This window comes from Sturnus vulgaris, chromosome 4, assembly GCF_052056855.1.
Source record: "Sturnus vulgaris isolate bStuVul1 chromosome 4, bStuVul1.hap1, whole genome shotgun sequence".
Classification (NCBI taxonomy): Eukaryota; Metazoa; Chordata; class Aves; order Passeriformes; family Sturnidae; genus Sturnus; species Sturnus vulgaris.
Window position 1 is genome coordinate 38,134,003 of NC_142246.1, and position 18,324 is coordinate 38,152,326.

Sequence of the window (18,324 nt, forward strand, 5' to 3'; positions counted from 1 at the left end):
CTATTTGTTTTTTCCAAAAATATTGTTAGTTATATAGAAGACAGTTTTGGTAACAGTGATCTGCTGAAGGTCTCAGAGGAGTTCTGTGTAAAAGGGGAAATTTTACACTCTTCAGCTTAAATGAGTGCCCTAGGACATTTTGCATTTAAAAGCCAAACAAAGCAGAGGTTAGTTGAGGAAAGTAATTTATCTGACTATATCAGATATTTTCTGTTTTCTTCATATCTCTCCACTCATCACAGAACTTCTACAAGAATTTCTACATTCTGAGCTTGTTCTAGTTTCCATCGTCCTTGTAATCCTGAGACACCTCTTTTTCTTCAGGTGATTTTACTTCTCTTCATCTAAAAGGAAGGTTTTTTTTCCTTTCTCTGTCTTTTCTTGTCTTCATGAAGGGCATGCACAAAGGTGTATATATACTAAAACACTAAGCATCACTGGTCCTTTCTTTGGTATATTTTATATTCTACTTCCAGTCTGGGTTTTGCTGATGCCAGTGAGCTTCTCTCTGTTGGTGTCTGGAATTTTCGCAGTTGATTTGTACAGTATTTTAAAGTTACTGTATCTCTGATAATCAGAAATTGCATCAAGTTGATAGTTGGGATGCTGATCCTGTCAGTAGCCTCAGGCTACTGGGGCACTTCTGGATAATTGTGAGCTATAAAAGTAACAAGAAGTTAGAGAAAGATGCAGCCATCTATATAATCTAATGATGCTGGAACTCATGTGAATGATTGGAAAACTCTGTCAAGGAGCAGCAGTAGTCTGATTATAACTATATATTGTACATAAGCAAAGATACAGTTAAGCTTTTTTTACTATAATAGAAATAAGATGATTTTTATTTTGTCTTCAAATTATGCAACTGATTAGAAGGATTGTTACTTTTTAATGAAGGTGATATGTTTGAATTGTTTTCTCTTTAGTACTTCCTGATGGACATAAAACCTTCCTGTATTGAACTTTTATTACTCATTATGCTACATATAACTAAAGCTATTTCTGAATTTTTCAATAGTAAATGTCAGCTTCTGTGTACAGCATCTTAGATTCCTGTTTACACTGTAAAAAATCTGTGCAGTTCAAAATTTCATTACATAGCATAACCTGAGTGTAAACTTCTGTGGTTCCTGTGATTTTTTTTTTTTAATTTTTTTTTTTGTCTAAAAGACCACGTTTACAGCTAAAATTGTTCACAGCATATAAACATTAGCATGGCTTGGAAATGGGCTTTTGTTTTTTGTCATCACCAGTTTAGTGTTAGGTGAATGCTTTTAGCCTTTGACTCTACTCATTATAAAACCAGAGGATAAGGAGTTTATTTTCTCATATTTCTTTTTCTTTCTCCAGACAAGTTCTTCTCAAACAGTGATTCATTACTAGGAAAAATAGTTCTTGATTAAATGTAGGTGAAAGAATTGAAAGAATTCTGAGAGTTCTGCTCCATTAAAGAATATTTGATTTGAGATTTTATGAGTTTGAACATTTCTGTGTGTCCTGATAAGTCATTGCTGTATTCTAACTGTAGTAAATTTTAGGTTTGACATCAAGATCCCAAGAATCAAAAACCCTGTATAAAAATTATGCATTATTGTTTATTTTTTTATTTATATGCAAGAAATAACTTCTTCATCTGTTTTTAGGTCATAAAGGAGCTGTTTCAGGATACAGTGGCTGCTAAATGCTTTCATAGTAGAAAAAAAAAATTGGAAAAAATAATGAATAAGAATTGAAAGCTAGAGAAAAAAGCATGCTTGTCTCAAGATGTCATACCATAAACTAAAAGCTATAAAAGTATTGTGAGGAAGCATCAGTAACACCTTTTAGACTTTTAGTCTGAACCAGCACAGCCTCTAAGTTGAAATAATCCATCTAGCTCTATATATGTTTATATAGAGGATACACATTTATGCTTGTGTAGATTCATTCTGTGCTCCAGTGGATTAACATATTTTTTTCCCTTTGAACTTTAACGTGTTGACTGAATTTTGCAAATTGTAAGCAGTGAAAAACAGTATTAAGAGTGGGGCAAACAGTAGGACCACCTCCTTGATTCTATGGAAGCATTTATGATACAATTCTCTAAAACCTTAATGTTACCTCATAAAATACCAGTAGTGGCACAACAGTTCTATTCATACTGTTTAATAACAAAAAGAGTAAGTGCCACGTAATTCCAACATTTTTCACTGATAATAAGTGTAGCAGTGCCCAAAGCATCATCTTAATCATCTTTTTCTACTCATATGTTTTAGAAAGTGAAATAATATGCAAGCATCAAGTATCACTACAGTGAGTAAAGTACAAAGGAAAAGAAGCTTATGCCAAAGACATTGGCAGCCCTTTATGTAGAAGAAAACTTATTGGTTCAAATTATGTATGGCTTACTGTTTGTAAAGGCTCATTAAAAATACCCTGAAAATGTTCTATTTTTACTACTGCTTATCAGAATTACATACTTTTTGTTTACTTACAGTATGAAAGAGGCTGGTTTAGGCCATAAACAGTGGAGGGGTGGTCCCATTTCATCAAACTGCAAGCAGTGTCCAGTAGTTTATACCAATCCTGTTTGTGGATCAGATGGTCACACATATTCTTCTCAGGTAAGAATTGAATAAAGAACTAAATTAATATTTCATTGTTCCAGTCAATTCCAGCTCTTGGAAAATAAAATAATGTATTGTAACACAAACCAATATTTATTTATTTTGGCTAAAATATGTATTACAGAATGCAACCTACAACAATTCCAGTGTTTTGCATGATGTAAAAGCAAAATAGTAGCAAACCCTAAGCAGTATAAACCAGTAATACCCAGAGCAGCAGAGTGTAAGGGTGCTCCACAGTGTAACTGAGCACGCTGAGTGCTCTGCAGTCTGACAGGACACCATGGGTTTTGAGTATGCAGGAAAGTGTTGGGTGTCCCCAGGGGTACAATAAGCATGTTAAGTCAGATTTTCCAGTTGAGCATTGGAGGTGTGCTTCAAATTCCAGACACTTAGATATAGATGTGACATACCAGAAAAAAACCGTAATAATGTAAACGAATGCTGCATATCTTTCCTTGCGACAGTGTACTATGAGTTTTAAGATCATAATAAAATACTCATTTTCTAGTCCTTAACATTCCTGTCTTTTCTCTCATACATATTTGAGATAAATTAATAATTTTAAAATGTTACTGTCAGTTTACCCAGTTATGTTTGGATGAAATATTTTGTGCTGCTCCCGCTGAAGTCCAAAAATCCTGAGACTGCATTAATACAGTGCAAAGATGAAATTGTGAGATGGAGGGACTTCATAATGCTGAAAACAGATTAATTTGTTTAGCATCCTTCATTAGCACTTTGAGCATAATAATGCTCAGGCAATACAAACAACTGAGTCTTCTTTAATGGAAAAAAGTGTGGGCTCTTGATAAACCCATTTTTCTCAGAAACAGCACATAATTCAGTAGTGTGAAAAGAGCTACTGTATTTTGTCTTACTGACACTGTGTCCTTACACTAACAAATTGTTTCATTAGTAGATAATATCCAGTGCTTCAAGAGAAATATAATAATAGATTAAATTGATGGAGATGAAAAAGCTCTGTGTTTGTTACTTATGAAGAAAAAAACCCATATTGCATTTTAAACAAAATACTTCAAGGATATTTCCCAGTATCTAAAGATTTTTGGAGTTTCCATGATTTTATTTGTTTTTACGTAATCACAAATTAATTACATCTGAAGTGTACACATCTGTAGTCACATGCAAAGTTTACAAAAAAAAATTAGTTTCCAGGAGGGGCTGGGTGTTGGACTCAACACCAAGTATCTTCTCCAAGGATATTTTGTTCTTGATAAAATAAAATCAATGCTTCCTAAACCCTGACAATACTTAGGCTTTTATCCTAAATCTTACATTAAAAAATGGATTTTCTACTAACTTGATTATTTAATTATAGGGATTTGGTCTAGAATCCTAGTTTTTCTTTAAAGAAAGCAATTTAAAAATTTCTAATGCTTACACCAGGTTATCTGAGGCCCTACGGTTGAATTCTGGACTCTTTGGCGTAGCTAAAATGTACTTCTTCTCATTGACACTATGATTTTAATTTAGGAATTTGAAAATTATTCTGATTTTCATTAACTGCAATCTCTTGCCTATGTTTTTTACATGCTAAAAGGTGATGCTGTCATTTAGTATTTACTTTGCCTTACCATTCAAAGGTTCATGCAGTCTTTAAATTTCAAGTCCAGGCTGCACACAGATATAATACAGATACTAGTCACTACAATTTTGCAATTTAAATAGATGAGGTAGATAAGTTAATATAGTAAATACTGGACGAACAACTTTTTTGTTTTTTAAATACTATATATTTATTGCAATTTCTCCCTATGTTCTTCGTAGTGGAATACAAAGTTCACCCCACTTTAACCTTATTGCCTATTTCCTGTTTTACCATATAGTAATGCTGTGTTCTAAATAGCTCCATAGGTAGAAGTGACCTTTCTGGCCTCTCATGGTCTGGTCTGGAGTAGGTGTACAAAAGTCTATAAATATTGATGAGATGCAGATATTTTTAAATCAGTTCATGTGTTAAAAGTGCAGCAGTTCAAAAGGAACGATGAGAAATGAGTGGATTAAATAGACACACTGGGCTCCCATTCTAGTGTATTGTCAATGCTGCAGTCAGTGCAGCATTACACATTATCCAACCTTAATATCTCTTGCATGCAAACAATGCAGAAGTAACATGCCATCAGAGATATTCTGCAGGGTTGTGCTTTTGTCTTGCACTACTTTGTAATGGGAGATTTCAAATCTCAGCTAATGGAAGAAAAATGCTAAAGATGTTTATTGCCACAGAAATATCTATATTATCCTAGAAATATTTATTTTTATTTCTTTTCAGTGATGTGAGGCTTTCATATTCTTTGCTGACAGTTGCATCAAAACAGAGGCCCTTGCCAGGTTGTTTCAAGAGCAATGTTTTTAAAAATTGACTAAAGACAAATATTTGTGTTCCTGTACTCCAGGCAAACTTTGTTTCATTGTGTCATCAAGCTCCAGTAGGAGTTAATACAGCACTTTTCTTGTATTTAGAAAGCATTCATCAATAACTCTGGAAAATTGTATAATACATTTTCTGAAAATAACTCATCAAATAGTATTGTAGAACACAGCCAGGCAGTTGACATTTGGGAGTATATCCTTGCTTTTCAGGACAAGCCCATGAAATGCATGAATTAAGTTATAAAACTAGCTATTTCATACATGTTTTTTGCTTTAGGAAGTAAACAAGCAAAAAAAGATGATAGGTGGATAAAAAGATGTAGGTGGACAATCTAGAAAGAAAAATTATCTCCTAAATTGAGCTTTTCCAGAGTCAGGTAAGTATATTTTGTTTCCTGCTCAATTTTGCAGTCCAGGTTAGGTTTACTGTTTTCTCAGCTCACAATTAGTCTCATGAAGTCAGTGTAAAAGAAAAGTAGCAGGCGTAAGATATTTGTTACTGGCATTACAAGAATGTTGAAACAAAAATGTTACATGCTCAAATGTTGAGTAATCAAAGTGAACATGAATCATTGTGCGAGAAGAAATTCAGTATAAAAACATCCTGCTGTTTCCTTGGCATGGTGGTGGTACAATTTTTACTTAATGGCCTTTAAATAATATGGCATGGGTTCTACACTTCGTCTGTTTTTACTTCTGCATTTCGCTAAACTTTGGCACTTGAAAGTGCGCTATGCATTTTTACACTAACAATTCTCAAGCAGTGCTGTCTCATAAGGCCTTAGTACCCCTATATACTTGACTTTCTCCGTGAATAACACAGCCTATTTGTAACTTCATCTTTCCTGGGATTAATAGGGAAATAAAAGGGCGTGAAGTGCAGCTCAGATGGGTTGTTTTGAAGCAGCATCCCAGCTGCTGCTATTCTTTCACCCAGAGAGGCAGCTCACTGCTGTGCAGCATGCACTGTAGAGCTGGTGTAACTGGGATGAGATGGTGATGCTCAGGCTTGATGCTTCTGTTGGAATAATTCTCCCATATTGCACTATATTGTAACTGGACTTTCAGAAAAATGGCCAAGGGGAGAAAAAATATGGCCATGCAGATGAATCTTTTTTTGAGTGGATTTTGCATATTTTGATTTCAGCTCTGGTATTTGGTATAATACCAAATTATAGGCTGAAGTTTTCTCTCTTAGGTTGAATGCAGTTGACAGTTAGTCCCACTTCAACAAAATCTAACCTTAAATAAGATGAATGAACAGTGCTTGCAGTATTTGAAAAGACAGCAGAAATAACTTAATCTTTAAATTATGCCTATTGCCCCACATTTTTATGCCAGAATCACTTAGGCAATTCTATCGTTAGCAACAATTTTCTCAAGATGACTTCATATTGATAGTGAATTTTTTATGATATATATTCTCTCCTACCTATGAAAGCTTCATGTTATTGATGACAACCCTGTATGTGTAAATAGCAATAAAAATTACATTTTTCAAAAGTAGTGGGTCTAAACTAGCTTCTCAGATTAAGATGCAAACTGTATAGAAAAATAGTCAAGAAAGAGGATAAAAATCTTGAAAGACTCCACAGATAGACAGGTATGTCGATTTAGATATTTTTAATATTCAAATACTTTCTTCAGTCTGCCAAATTACAATTCCTTTCTCTGAGGAGGCTTGAAAGAGTTGGGGATAAAATTGCACTGTGTGAAGGACTGAATTTAATACTCCAAGTTTTGTTTATCTTTTTGTATGTATCTGAAATAGATTTTTATTTTCAGGGCATCCCATGTTTAACATTTTTCTTTTTAAAATCATTGCTATCTTTATTCATTTCAGGAATTTTAAAAATTTTAATTCAATAATCTGCATCTCTTAGCAGTGTGCTTGGGAAGAAACATAAAAAATACATATTGGCATTTTTAATCTTTGTTGTTATTTTAAGGATTGTAATTTTATAAAAATTAAATTGATTTAAATGTATTAATTAGTGTATTGTAAGCTTTCAGGTCACATGCCTGAGCTGTTGAAAGGAGAGATTCAGGAGAGATTGCTAGAAATAGACTTGCTATTAAAAAATAGATGTTTTGTAATAGTAAATGAAAGTATTTTTCACAAGCCTGAATCAATGTATGTCAGCCTTACTTCCTAAATTGGGCTAATCCACTATGCCTTTCCATTTTTATCTGCCTTGTTACTAAGCAATCTACTGCAGACTTAACTGTCAGTTGAATTGCAGCCAAAAATAATAAGGTTAAATCGTTGCCTGCCACATTTAGTAATAAAATAATGTAATCTCTCTGAAATAAATTGTTTGACAGCATACAGATCTTACACCTTTGCAGCTGGAAGAATCAGCTTCTTCCAGGTGCTCTACCTGCACTGATTTGTTTTTCTACTAAAAGTAGAATTTGTCAAAAGGGACATCTCAAAATTAAGATTTGTGTCTCTAGCCCAAGCAACACCCCAAATCACTCCATTCTTAGTGGAAAAATTTAAAACCTTCTGCAGACCAAATCTGGGTTTTTCTGTTACTATGAATTTGTGGCTGAGATATAATGATAAATAGAAAAAAACTGTTGGTAAATGGGGTGGGGGGAAAACCAACCTCAACGGAAGCCACTGCCAGTCCTTTTTCTGCCGCATTCTCACCCCTTAAGAAAACCCACAAAGAAAGAAAACCCTGAAACAAACCTTTCTTAAATGAGACTGATGAACAGACAGTGACAAAAGTAAAATGCATCGTGCTTAATTAATCCTGGATTATACTTCAGGTTTTTACAGAAGTAGTAGAAACTGGTTGTTAATTGTATGAGAATGGCCAAAGCTGGAAAATCAGACATGGATGGGTTTTACCAGCAAGGCCTGAAAGGCAGAGAAATATCATAAGGGTAAGTAACTTTATTTAATCCAGATTATCAAATTGGCTGTGGTACTAAAATTCCAAATTACATAAAATTATACATACCTGATCTCCTCTTTATCTACTGCGTTCGAAATAAATAGCTGCTAAAGTTGTAGGGAAAGAAGACAATATCTTAGATAGCAAAATGCTTTACAGAAACTTTGTTATTTTGAATTTTTGAGCAATTCAGTATTTCTTAGACTAGGATGATGTATTTATGCAAGCAAGAATCGAATTTGATTCCATTTTTCATTTCCAGAATATCATGTTTGTTTTAAGATAAAATTATATATTGAATTTGCATTAAGAGATACCTAAACCTTGATAAAGTTTCCTTCAATAAAAACAAAAAAAATGTGACTTCATGGACTGGAAAATATTTTCCAAAGGCTTCATCTATGTAATTGCTTTAAATGGAGGTCTACCTCAGAGTGGATGAGATGCTGACCAAGAGCTTAAGGGTCAGGATTAAAGGGAGACAGTGACAGGTGACATTAAAGTGGGGGCCTGCTACAGGCCACCCCATCAGGAAAAACCAAGTGAATGAGGGCTTCTATAGGCCGATAGGAGCAGCCTCAGTTTCACAAGCTCTGGTCCTCATGGGGGACTTCAGCTGCCCTCTTGGAGGGTATAAGCATTCCAGGGGGTTCCTGGAATGTATTGATGAGAAATTCAGTCTCCAAGTGATAGAGGAGCCAAGAAGGGGGACATACAAGGCAGCTGGAGGGAGACTTTCTGCAAGTGATAGGATAAGGGAGAACGGTTTTAAACAGACCATGAGTAGATTTAGTTTATATATTAGGAGGAAATTCTTTACTATATAGGTGATGGGTTACTAGCACAAGTTGCCCAGAGACGTTGTAGATGCCCCATCCCTGAAAGTGTTCAAGGCCAACTTGGAAGGGGCTTTGAGAAAAGCAGATTTATTTGCCCATGGCTGGAGAGTCTGAACTAGATGATCTCCAAGGTTCCTCCCAACCCTCAAACATGGAGTCATACTGTGATTCTGTGTGTGATTTTTTAAAAGTAGTTTCATGTTTTTTCTAGAATAGAAAGTATCTAGGCTCTAAGGAAAAATTAATAAAAGGTAAGTGAAAGAACTGTCAGTGTTTATTAAAGAAGTCTCCTGTCACAGCAGTAGGATACGGATACAAAATTGTAAATTTGTGTGTTAACTGTCAAATGGGACAGCTAGTAAAACAAGAGGAGTCACATTTCTGATAGTTAAATATTCAGATTTCTTAAACTTTAGATTGCATTAGAGACATACCTACTTATGTGGAGAACAGTCTTTCTCTGAGAAGTTTAACCATCAGAAGTTATTATTTTGAAAGTAGTATCAGAAATATTGTAACTAGAATTACAACTAAAATAGCTCACAGCAATTATTTTCCAGAAAAATGTGTCCACATCATATGTAGGCAGAAATGCACAGGAGCTGAACACAGAACTTGCACAGTTAACCTTGTGGATCAGAAACCAGTTCTCTAAAGAAACCAACAGAGAGATGGGTCTGAGTGTTGAGACAATTCATAATGTTCTTATGTTTTATAGTTGATTGAAACATTAAGGCACTGAGAAAATAGTGTGGAAACTAGAGATGAGCTGTGTCAGTTGCAAGAAGGAGATCGGGAGACACAACAGCCTCAGATTTACCAAGTGAAAGCTCATTAAAACATGTTTTCAGTGGAGTAGAAGGATGGTAATAATTCACTAGATAGGTGGGTTTTAAAGATTTTTATGTTCTTGGGAGGCAGCTCTTTAGGCATTTATTTCTAAAAAATGGAAAAGAAGCTTTTAATAGGGAGAGAGAATGGTTAAAGATGACATGAAACGAAATAACGTCAACCTAGGGGAAGGGATTTTGACAGTTTATAGCAACAATCTGTAAGAAGAATGGGGTTAAAGAAGTTGACATGGAAACAAGCAAATGGCAAATGAGAACTGGCTCAGATCTTGGCCCAATGAAAGCGTTCTGTAGCAATTAGCTACAGAACTGCAAATAAAGGGAAAAATACTGGAAAACTTAATTATTCAAATTTAAAAATTTAAAACATGTAATTAGATTTAGTAACGTTTGCATTTAGAAAGAAGCTGAAATACTGTGAAATTTAGGTTTCAGACACCATAACGGAGATTTAGACCAGCAATGCTATAGTGCTATAAACTAGTCATGTTGGCCTGGAGAAAATGAGAAACTTAATTTTTTTTTGTCAGTTTCCAATGAGGAAAAATATTTGTAAAATAAAGAATCATCTTCCAAGTCCCACATTTTTGTTTTTGTTTTTTAAAATTTGTAGTTCCTGCAAGCTCACAGTGAAATATTATAAATTTGAGCCAATTCCTACATGGATATTTAATTGAAAACAAATTCAGACATATAACTGACGATCAGAGGTAGGTCCTCTCTATCATAGCAATGTGTCAACAACAGAAAAAAAAAGTAACATCTTAGGCCACCATGAACTTATTGGAAAAGAAAAAATAAGCACTGATGTAGCAAAATTTGTCACTCTGGCTCTTCATTCAAAACATAACATATGAAAACTTGGCTTTTTGTTGTCCTGGTTTTAATCCATAGGGATTTATCACAGAACAAGGAAAATTTTTGCCTGTTTTAGAAATAAAGTACTAACAGCACAAGGGAAAAGACTTAGGCACAGTTCTCTGTGTTCTCACAGAGAGAGTTCTCACAGTGTGCCTCTACACAAGACATATCTCTTTAAGCTCAAGAAGAGATATGTAATCTAGTGAAAAACAGTAATGCTTTGGAATGTTAATTCCCACTTGTCCAACACCATGTTTCTGTCCTGACAGGGTGAAAACTAGTATGAATGTGGAATTTCATAAGTATTTTTGTCACTGATAGCACATGGGGCCTTGTATTTTGGACTGTTTAATAAATTAAATCTACCACTTGGAGTTCAAATGAATGTTAGCATGCATTTTTTAGGTGAGCAAAAAAGCAGAGAGCTGATACAGGCAATACACTGATAAGAAAACTGAAAGTGCCTAGGTGTTTCACTTATTTGTATCTAACTATATAGAATTTATTTTTCCTTTTCTTTCTTTCTCCCTTTTTTTTTTTTTTTCTTTTTTCCCCCCACCTTTTTTACTACAGTTGTCAAAGAATAGTTTAAAAGTCTTTGAAACTTTTATGGGATAACCCATTATGGACTGTCTAGGTCTGAGCACATTGCTTTTAGTACTTTTATTATTTTTCCTGTAATTGAAATGAGCATGCCCTTTAGATGCTATTTTAGCTCAGACACAACTTTATAAATATTTCAACTTAGATATAATTGGATAAATTGCACTTGTTTAATTAGCAATGCAATCAGCCAGCATGGCTTAGGAAGTCATATCACATTAAAAATATAGTGATAATGCATGTTAAATAGGAATAAGCAAATCGTTTTACCAAAAAAATTTCATAGTTTTAGAAGCCATTTGTGTCTTGTTATAAGGTCTTACAGCTTTGCCATTACTTCTGTTTTACTATTGCCATTTTTCAGATATTTGCATGCCAGATGAAAATCAGTGAAGAGCTTTACTAGATGATTTTTGAACCAATATAGTCAGCTATTTTTAAGATGGTTGTGTAGGAGAATGAAATGGGTTTTTTCACCTTTAAAATTTTTCTTTGAATGTTAATTCAGTTTCAAATTTGTAGTGGGAACTTTAAAATGTAAAGTTAGTTTTATCTAAGCTATATTTATTTCTCAGTCTCACAAGAAAATTTATCCAAATTGCAAAATACTGAATGCCAGCAGTGGGGTATGCCAAGGATCTCGCATACACACAGTGTTGAGTCACATTCTGAGCTTCTCTAGCTTGGGTGGGATAAATATGATGGAGAAGTTTGAAACAAGGAACCTGATGAAGTGCTGAGGTTTGGACTATACAGACAAGAGCTCTGAATAAGAGCCAGAATTTATGAACTTAAGTATATGCTTGTATATGTCAGAAAGAGGTTTTTTATGTGTGTGTATTAAGTATGCTTACAAGGAGCTTTTAGTAAATTTTCAGATTGCATCAATGTTTCTATTTTTGGAATAAGTCAAGAGCACGATATAATGTGTAATACAGTTATATTTTTTTACCCCTTTAGTGAATAAATTAAAAAAAACACAATAATTTTATTTGAGATATCTTTTTACACAATTTATTGTATTCAAGGAATATTGAAATATTAATTTGGATGTGAGGAAATATATTACATTTTTTACACAGATACTAAAAGCATTATTATTAATTATTCTTAATTTACTAGAAATAGTGTATATCAGGTAGAGATTTACCATTAACTAAGTTTTGTGTTCTTACTTGATGGTATAAAATATTACTTAGCCTGTTTGTGATATGTACAGAATAAGATAGTAAGGTATGTATTTTCCAAACTGAGTAGGTGTCTAAAAATTCAGACAGCTGATTTTAAAAGCAGATAAGTTCTTCAAAGGATTTTCAGAATCTCCTATGCATCATGTGTCTCTAAGAGCCTCTAAGTAGGAAAGCAAACATAAGCAGGCGCCTAATTTAAATAATCCCATTAGGCTCTATCAGCATGATTCTGTGACTTAGTATGTGTTCTAGGATGTCCGAGAAAGATTGAATATCTAGTTGACCTGATTTCAATGTTTTCAAGTTTTTTATTTTATACTATTTCACTGCAGAGCACTGAAGAAAACAGACAAGAGCTGTTAAAGGTGGATGGGAAGAAAACTCTGCATTTAGGTTTTCATTTTGTCATGAAAATAGCATTCTCTAATTCATAGCTTCATAAACAATGTATCATCAGTTGTCTTTCAAGCACAAAAGATTTTCTTTGCTCGGAGTCTTGGTTCAATAGACACATTTCCTGTTTTTCTCTGACCAAAATTCTAGTTGTGTGTCTTTATGGTTAATATATTCAACAATTGTTTTCATTTTAAATAGTAGTACTTGTTTGCTGAAAAGCTTTTTATCTAGACTCCTATTTTTTAGGTGAGTAATACACATGCTTAGCAGGTTACTGATGAGATAAAAAAGCATCTGTAGATCTGACTGATGCTTCATGGATAGATTTGCACATTAATTTTTCCTTTCTTAAGCTTGAGTTAGTTGTAAATATGGTCTCTTGGCATTATGCCTTGCTGCATTTGGCTTGAAATGCTGTGCCTTCTTGGCTGCTTTTTGTAAAGAAATTCAAAATTACATAAAATTTTCAAAATTAGGTTTACCACATCACTAACTTTGGCCATATTTTCACCTTCGTTTTAAGCCAGCCTAAAGTGATTGCATGAAGCAGTCCTTTACTTCTCTTCCATGTTCTGTATCAGGTAGTGGTCTGTGTTGAACTGGACCTGGAACACACCTGATCAACATTCACTCTACCCTCCCTGCCCCCCTATGTTTGTGGCAGGAACCACCTTTGTATAAAAAGTAATTTACTAAATGCTCAGTATTATGGTGTTCTAGAAAGCATTTCTGTAAGTATCGGTACCTCAGCAGATGAAAATATCTGAAAGATTCCTAACACTGAATTCACACTTTGGCCAATATTACGATATGCTTCTGTTTAGAAAAGGGTATGTTGATATATCTGGCCAGACTTCAGTCTTTCAGTGTGAAGGGCTTGAAGCACATAATCGGCACAGCATTCACTGGACATCTAGATGAATATCCTGTCAGCTAATTTCTGCTTGTGTGTTGTAGGGGTGTACCAGATCTGCTTTCCAGCTGCCCAGGCTGTATATAGATGGGAAAGAGGGTTTGGAGGGGGGTGTCTGTAGGTTGTACCTCAGGGCTCCTGTTTTTTATTTGCCAGAGAAGTCACGGGTGTCCTCATTACTAAGTTTGAGTTAGTTTTGTTTAAAAGCCACTAGATATTCCTTGCAAGACAGTACTGTTGTGGGAAGACATTATCTTGCACTGAGGTTGTAGCATTCTCAAAAAGAGCAGAATTAAGTCTATGAGAAAAAGCAGATTGATAGGAAATGCCAAAGTCAATGCTATACAAGGACTTTTTCTTTCTTTTTGTGTAGACTTATAATGCAATCCTAATTCTGTTGCTTTCTTCCAGGAGGCTCTTCATTCATGTAACACACAGAATGGACCTCCCTTTTATCTAATCAGGAAATTGTTGTCGGTACACTCTTACGTCTTTTATTATATGGTAGCCAGACAGTTAAACTAAATTTCTCATCTACTTTAATATGTCTTTATTCCCTGTACATTTTGAGAAGTCTGCAAATAGCAACTAATTTACAGCTGTCTCACACATTGTCCCTCAGTGTGATATGTCTTTTTACAGGTAGATGATTGTTCTGTAGATGAAAGCAAATAAATTATATGTGGGATGCGACTATCCAATTCAAGGATTTTTTGTTCGTATTTCACATTGCAAAGCATTTATATATTCAACTATTTTTTGTTTTAGTTTATCTAAAAATATCTACCATGATCCCAAATCATATGTCAGGTTTTCAAGAGCTCAGGAGAGCACAAATACACTCAGTACCAAACAGAACTTTGCTGAAATTATCTAAGATCAGTAAACCCATACGAGCATTACTTTTCATTCCTTTCATGCCATCTCCCTAGTTCATTCATTACACATCTTTCAAAGTCTTCAGTAAAAGAACAAGATTTATGCAAGCAATAATCTCTTGACACTGGTTCATTCCTGGAGTGGGTCTGTACTGTACTTCCCAACTGAATAAGCTTGATGCCATCTGATCCACCCATATTCTCAAAGCAAGATAAGCTAGCAGGTGTAATTCCTGATAGATTTATCTAAGCCTGGTTGTAAAGACAATTATTCAGATTCGAAAAGCTTCTCCAGTGATTTAAGATGTCACTACCCTTCTTAAAAAATCTGCCTAGTATCTAACTTATTACTTCTCTGCAGCAATTTTAGACAATTACTTCTCGTAACATTGATCGTGGTATTCTTTTCAGGTACCTTTCAGATGTCTTTTGCCTATTTGACAGCTGTTATGTGAATCATCTTTTCTTAAGACCCAGTCCTTCAGCCTCTTTTTGGCAACTGTTTTCTAGGTTTCTTATTCCTGTTACTCCTTTTTCATTTAATTCCTGTCTTATTTGAAACCTTGTCACAAGCTGTGCAGTGTTGCCAGGACTATGTGAAATTATCTTACATGTTTTTTAGGTTGCACTAGCATTTATATATCCTGGTATAATGTTTTTAAACACTGTTCAATTGTTCTTAATGATCACTAGACTTTTGTTTTTCCATTAGAATGAATGTCTAGCCAGTTGCTCCGGTTTGTTGTTAATATCTTGATTATTTTGTCTACGTAGCATAGCAATTTTCTGTTTGCCTATTTTAATATTATGAATATTTTTATTATATTTCTGTCTTCTAAAACCTTCCATGTTTAATAGGATATCCTTTAGCTCATCTTCCAACACTCTAGTATCATAGAATAGATAGAGTTGGAAGGGACCCACAAGAATCTCATGTCGAATTCCTGGCCTGCAAAAGACATTCCCAAGAGTCACACTATGTTCCTGAGAGCCTTCTTGAACTCTGTCAGGCTTGGTGCTGTGATCACTTCTCTGGGGAGCCTGTTCCAGTGCCCAACTGGCCTTTGGGTGAAGAACCTTGTCCTAATATCCAACCTAAACCTTTTCTAACACAACACAGACCATTCCCTTGAGTCCTGTCACTGGTCACCACAGAGGAGAGAACAGTGCCTGCCTGCCCATCCTTTTTCCCTCATGAGGAAGTTGTAACTGCAATGAGGTCTCCCTTCAGTCTCCTCCAGGCTGAACAGACCAAGTGATCTCAGCTGCTCCTCATATGTCCCCTCAAGGCCCTTCACCGTCTTTGTGACTCTCCTTTGAGAGCTCTCTAGAAACGTAATGTCTTTTTATTTGTTGTGGCACCCAGAACTGCCCCCAGGACTTGAGGTGAGGCTGCCCCAGAGCAGAGCAGAGCAGGACAATCCCTCCCTTCCCAGCTGTGATGCTGTGCCTGATGCCTGCCAAGGCACGCTTGGCCCTCCTGGCTGCCAGGGCACAATGATTCAAATTTAACTTGCCATCAGCCAGAACCCAGTTTCCTTTCCATGGCACTGCTTTCCAGCATTTCATTCCCCAGTTCATCTGCACATCCAGGGTTGCCTTCCCCCCCACCTCCATTCTAGGTGCAGAATCTGGTACTTTTCTTTGTTGATATTCATACAGTTGGTATTCCTTGTCCAGGTTTCTCTGCAGGACCTCTCTGCCTTGAAGGTCAACAGCTCCTCTCAATTGAATATCATTGGCCAAACTTACTTCATATGCTTTTGAGTCCTGCACCCAAGTTGTTTATGAGGACCTTGAAGAGCACTGGCCCTGCAGTGGAGCTGTGTGGAACCCCAGTAGTAGCTGCTCACTAGCCTGATGTACCCCACAGTGCTTTGTGCACAGGTGCTCACCCATGGCATGCTGGGTTTATCCTGCTGTCTGCTGGACAATTTATTCAGAAGGGCCCTGTGAGAGACAGTATTGAAAGCATTACTGAAATCCAAAAAGCTAGGTGGGTAACTTTATTGTAAAAGGAAATTGTCAAGTTGGACTTAATCCTTATTAAGCTGTCCTGGCTGTGGCCAATGACTGCCTTCATGTCTTCCTGTAACTCCCAGAATAATCTTCTCCATAAATTTACCAGGCACGGAAGTGGGACTGGGTCAGCATTTGCCAGCTTCCTGTTAATTCTCCAGTTTCCCAAGAGCATTGGAAGCTCGTGGAGAGAGATCTGGTTAGGAAATCAGGCAACTCTTTCAGCACTACCCTGGCATGAATCCCCTCACACCACCTCTCCTTTTTGACCACTATTTCTCATTATGTCCTCATAGCATGCATGTCAGTGATTTCTTTTTCTGTGCAGTTTTTCAGGTATGTTGCTTGCTCTTCTACCAGTTTAAGACTGAAGGAATTTTGAACCACCTTTATTTAATTGAGCTATCTTTACAGTATCCTAGTGCACTGTTAATTTGTGGAATGATGTCAAGAGGTTTGAACCAGAGTTCTGTTCCTGGTGTCGTTAGCTGCTAATAGGAAATTGTCAGAACTGCCTTGATTCATTACCAGGTTATGCAAGCACCATGATGTCACTTTGTGTCTGAAAAAAATGAATATATCTCTGCTGCCTGCCTGTTCTTAAAGTGAGTTCAACGAGAGTAAAGTTTTATCATACCTGGGAATGGGAGTACTGATTTGGAAGTGTTGTGTGCTGACCTTGCACTCAGTATTTCATGTATCTCTGCCTGTGCCAGGTGTTGAGCATTAAGTTTTTTTTAGCATTTAAAAGGATAGTGTTATTTGCAGATAGGACTGAGTAGACAGCTTCAAAGAAAAATAAATCAAAAAGACTAAACTTGGAACTCATGATTCTAGCTTTCTTTTTCTTCACCCTTCATACTCTGTTTCTCAGTAAATCAAACCTGAAATGCGTTTGTGTGTCAAATATTAACTGGTGGTGTCACCAACTAGAGTAATCAAAGCCTAAAGCACAACTGTCTGTAGGTTTGCATCCTTAAACTACTAAGTTTGAATAATCAAAGCTCTCAGATCTTAAAAAAGAAAGGCATCTCTTTTTAACCAAGAAAAGTATTAAATTTGAGCAATATAATCCATTCCACAAACTCCAGATATTGGTTTGAGCATTAAAATGTGAAGTAAGTAATGTACTCTCTGGAGAGAGGGCTGGTGGGCATCATAGTAAATGCAAGCACTCTCCTTTACAGCCAGGATAATTGAGATAGAAAAAGTATTCAGTTGTTTCAAAATCAGCATGGGCAGGTGTTTGCTTTGTGTCCATTTTTTAGTTCTTTATGGGATGGGATATTAGTGCTGTATAGCTTTCAGTTATGTTGGGGTTTTCTTGGGAGAATTAAAAGGTTCTATTAGTTTCATTTTCCTTTAACCATGCCTTTTTGGCAAAAGGTGACACATTCAAAAGTGAAGTACAATGATGACTTTATTTAAGTACACAAAATTTAAAGTATTAATTTCTGTCTTTTTAGTACAGGCATTGGTGCAAAAGTGTACAGTTTTGATACAATGATGCACTTCACGTTATGCAAGATATAGAGCTGCATGAGAGTGTAACCAGAATAGAAGTCTGCTTAAAAAGTTGATAAAGTTCTGTAAATTCACAGTACTCTCATCTGCATACTAGTGGAAACCTCAAGTGCAGTCTTTCAGGAGGCTCTTTGATTCTTACATAGCTACAGTGCTCTCACCCCTTGCATATTTTTAGGTCAGAGAATAACTTTGACTTTAGCATTCTCTGGAAATCCTGAGAATCATATAATGGAACTGCATTACAGTGAAGTTATGTAGCCCAACAAAATATGACTTGAGGGATAAGAGACAAATTCTGGTGAGATTGTTCTGAAGTGTTGTGATACATAGAAAACACT

The 18,324-nt window shown here is 35.6% G+C and overlaps 1 protein-coding gene across 3 annotated transcripts in view; it reads left to right on the top strand.

The window, feature by feature from the left end:
- Nucleotides 1-18,324, top strand: part of SPOCK3 (SPARC (osteonectin), cwcv and kazal like domains proteoglycan 3) — a 164,080-nt gene that overhangs the window by 97,449 nt on the left and 48,307 nt on the right. For 2 of the 3 annotated variants that reach the window (XM_014878569.2, XM_088163625.1), the window contains exon 4: nucleotides 2,477-2,603. The exons of the other annotated variant lie outside the window; for it this stretch is intronic. In XM_014878569.2, the coding sequence (XP_014734055.2) occupies nucleotides 2,477-2,603 (127 nt within the window). The remainder of the gene's footprint in view (nucleotides 1-2,476; nucleotides 2,604-18,324) is intronic. 3 annotated transcript variants of the gene reach the window in all.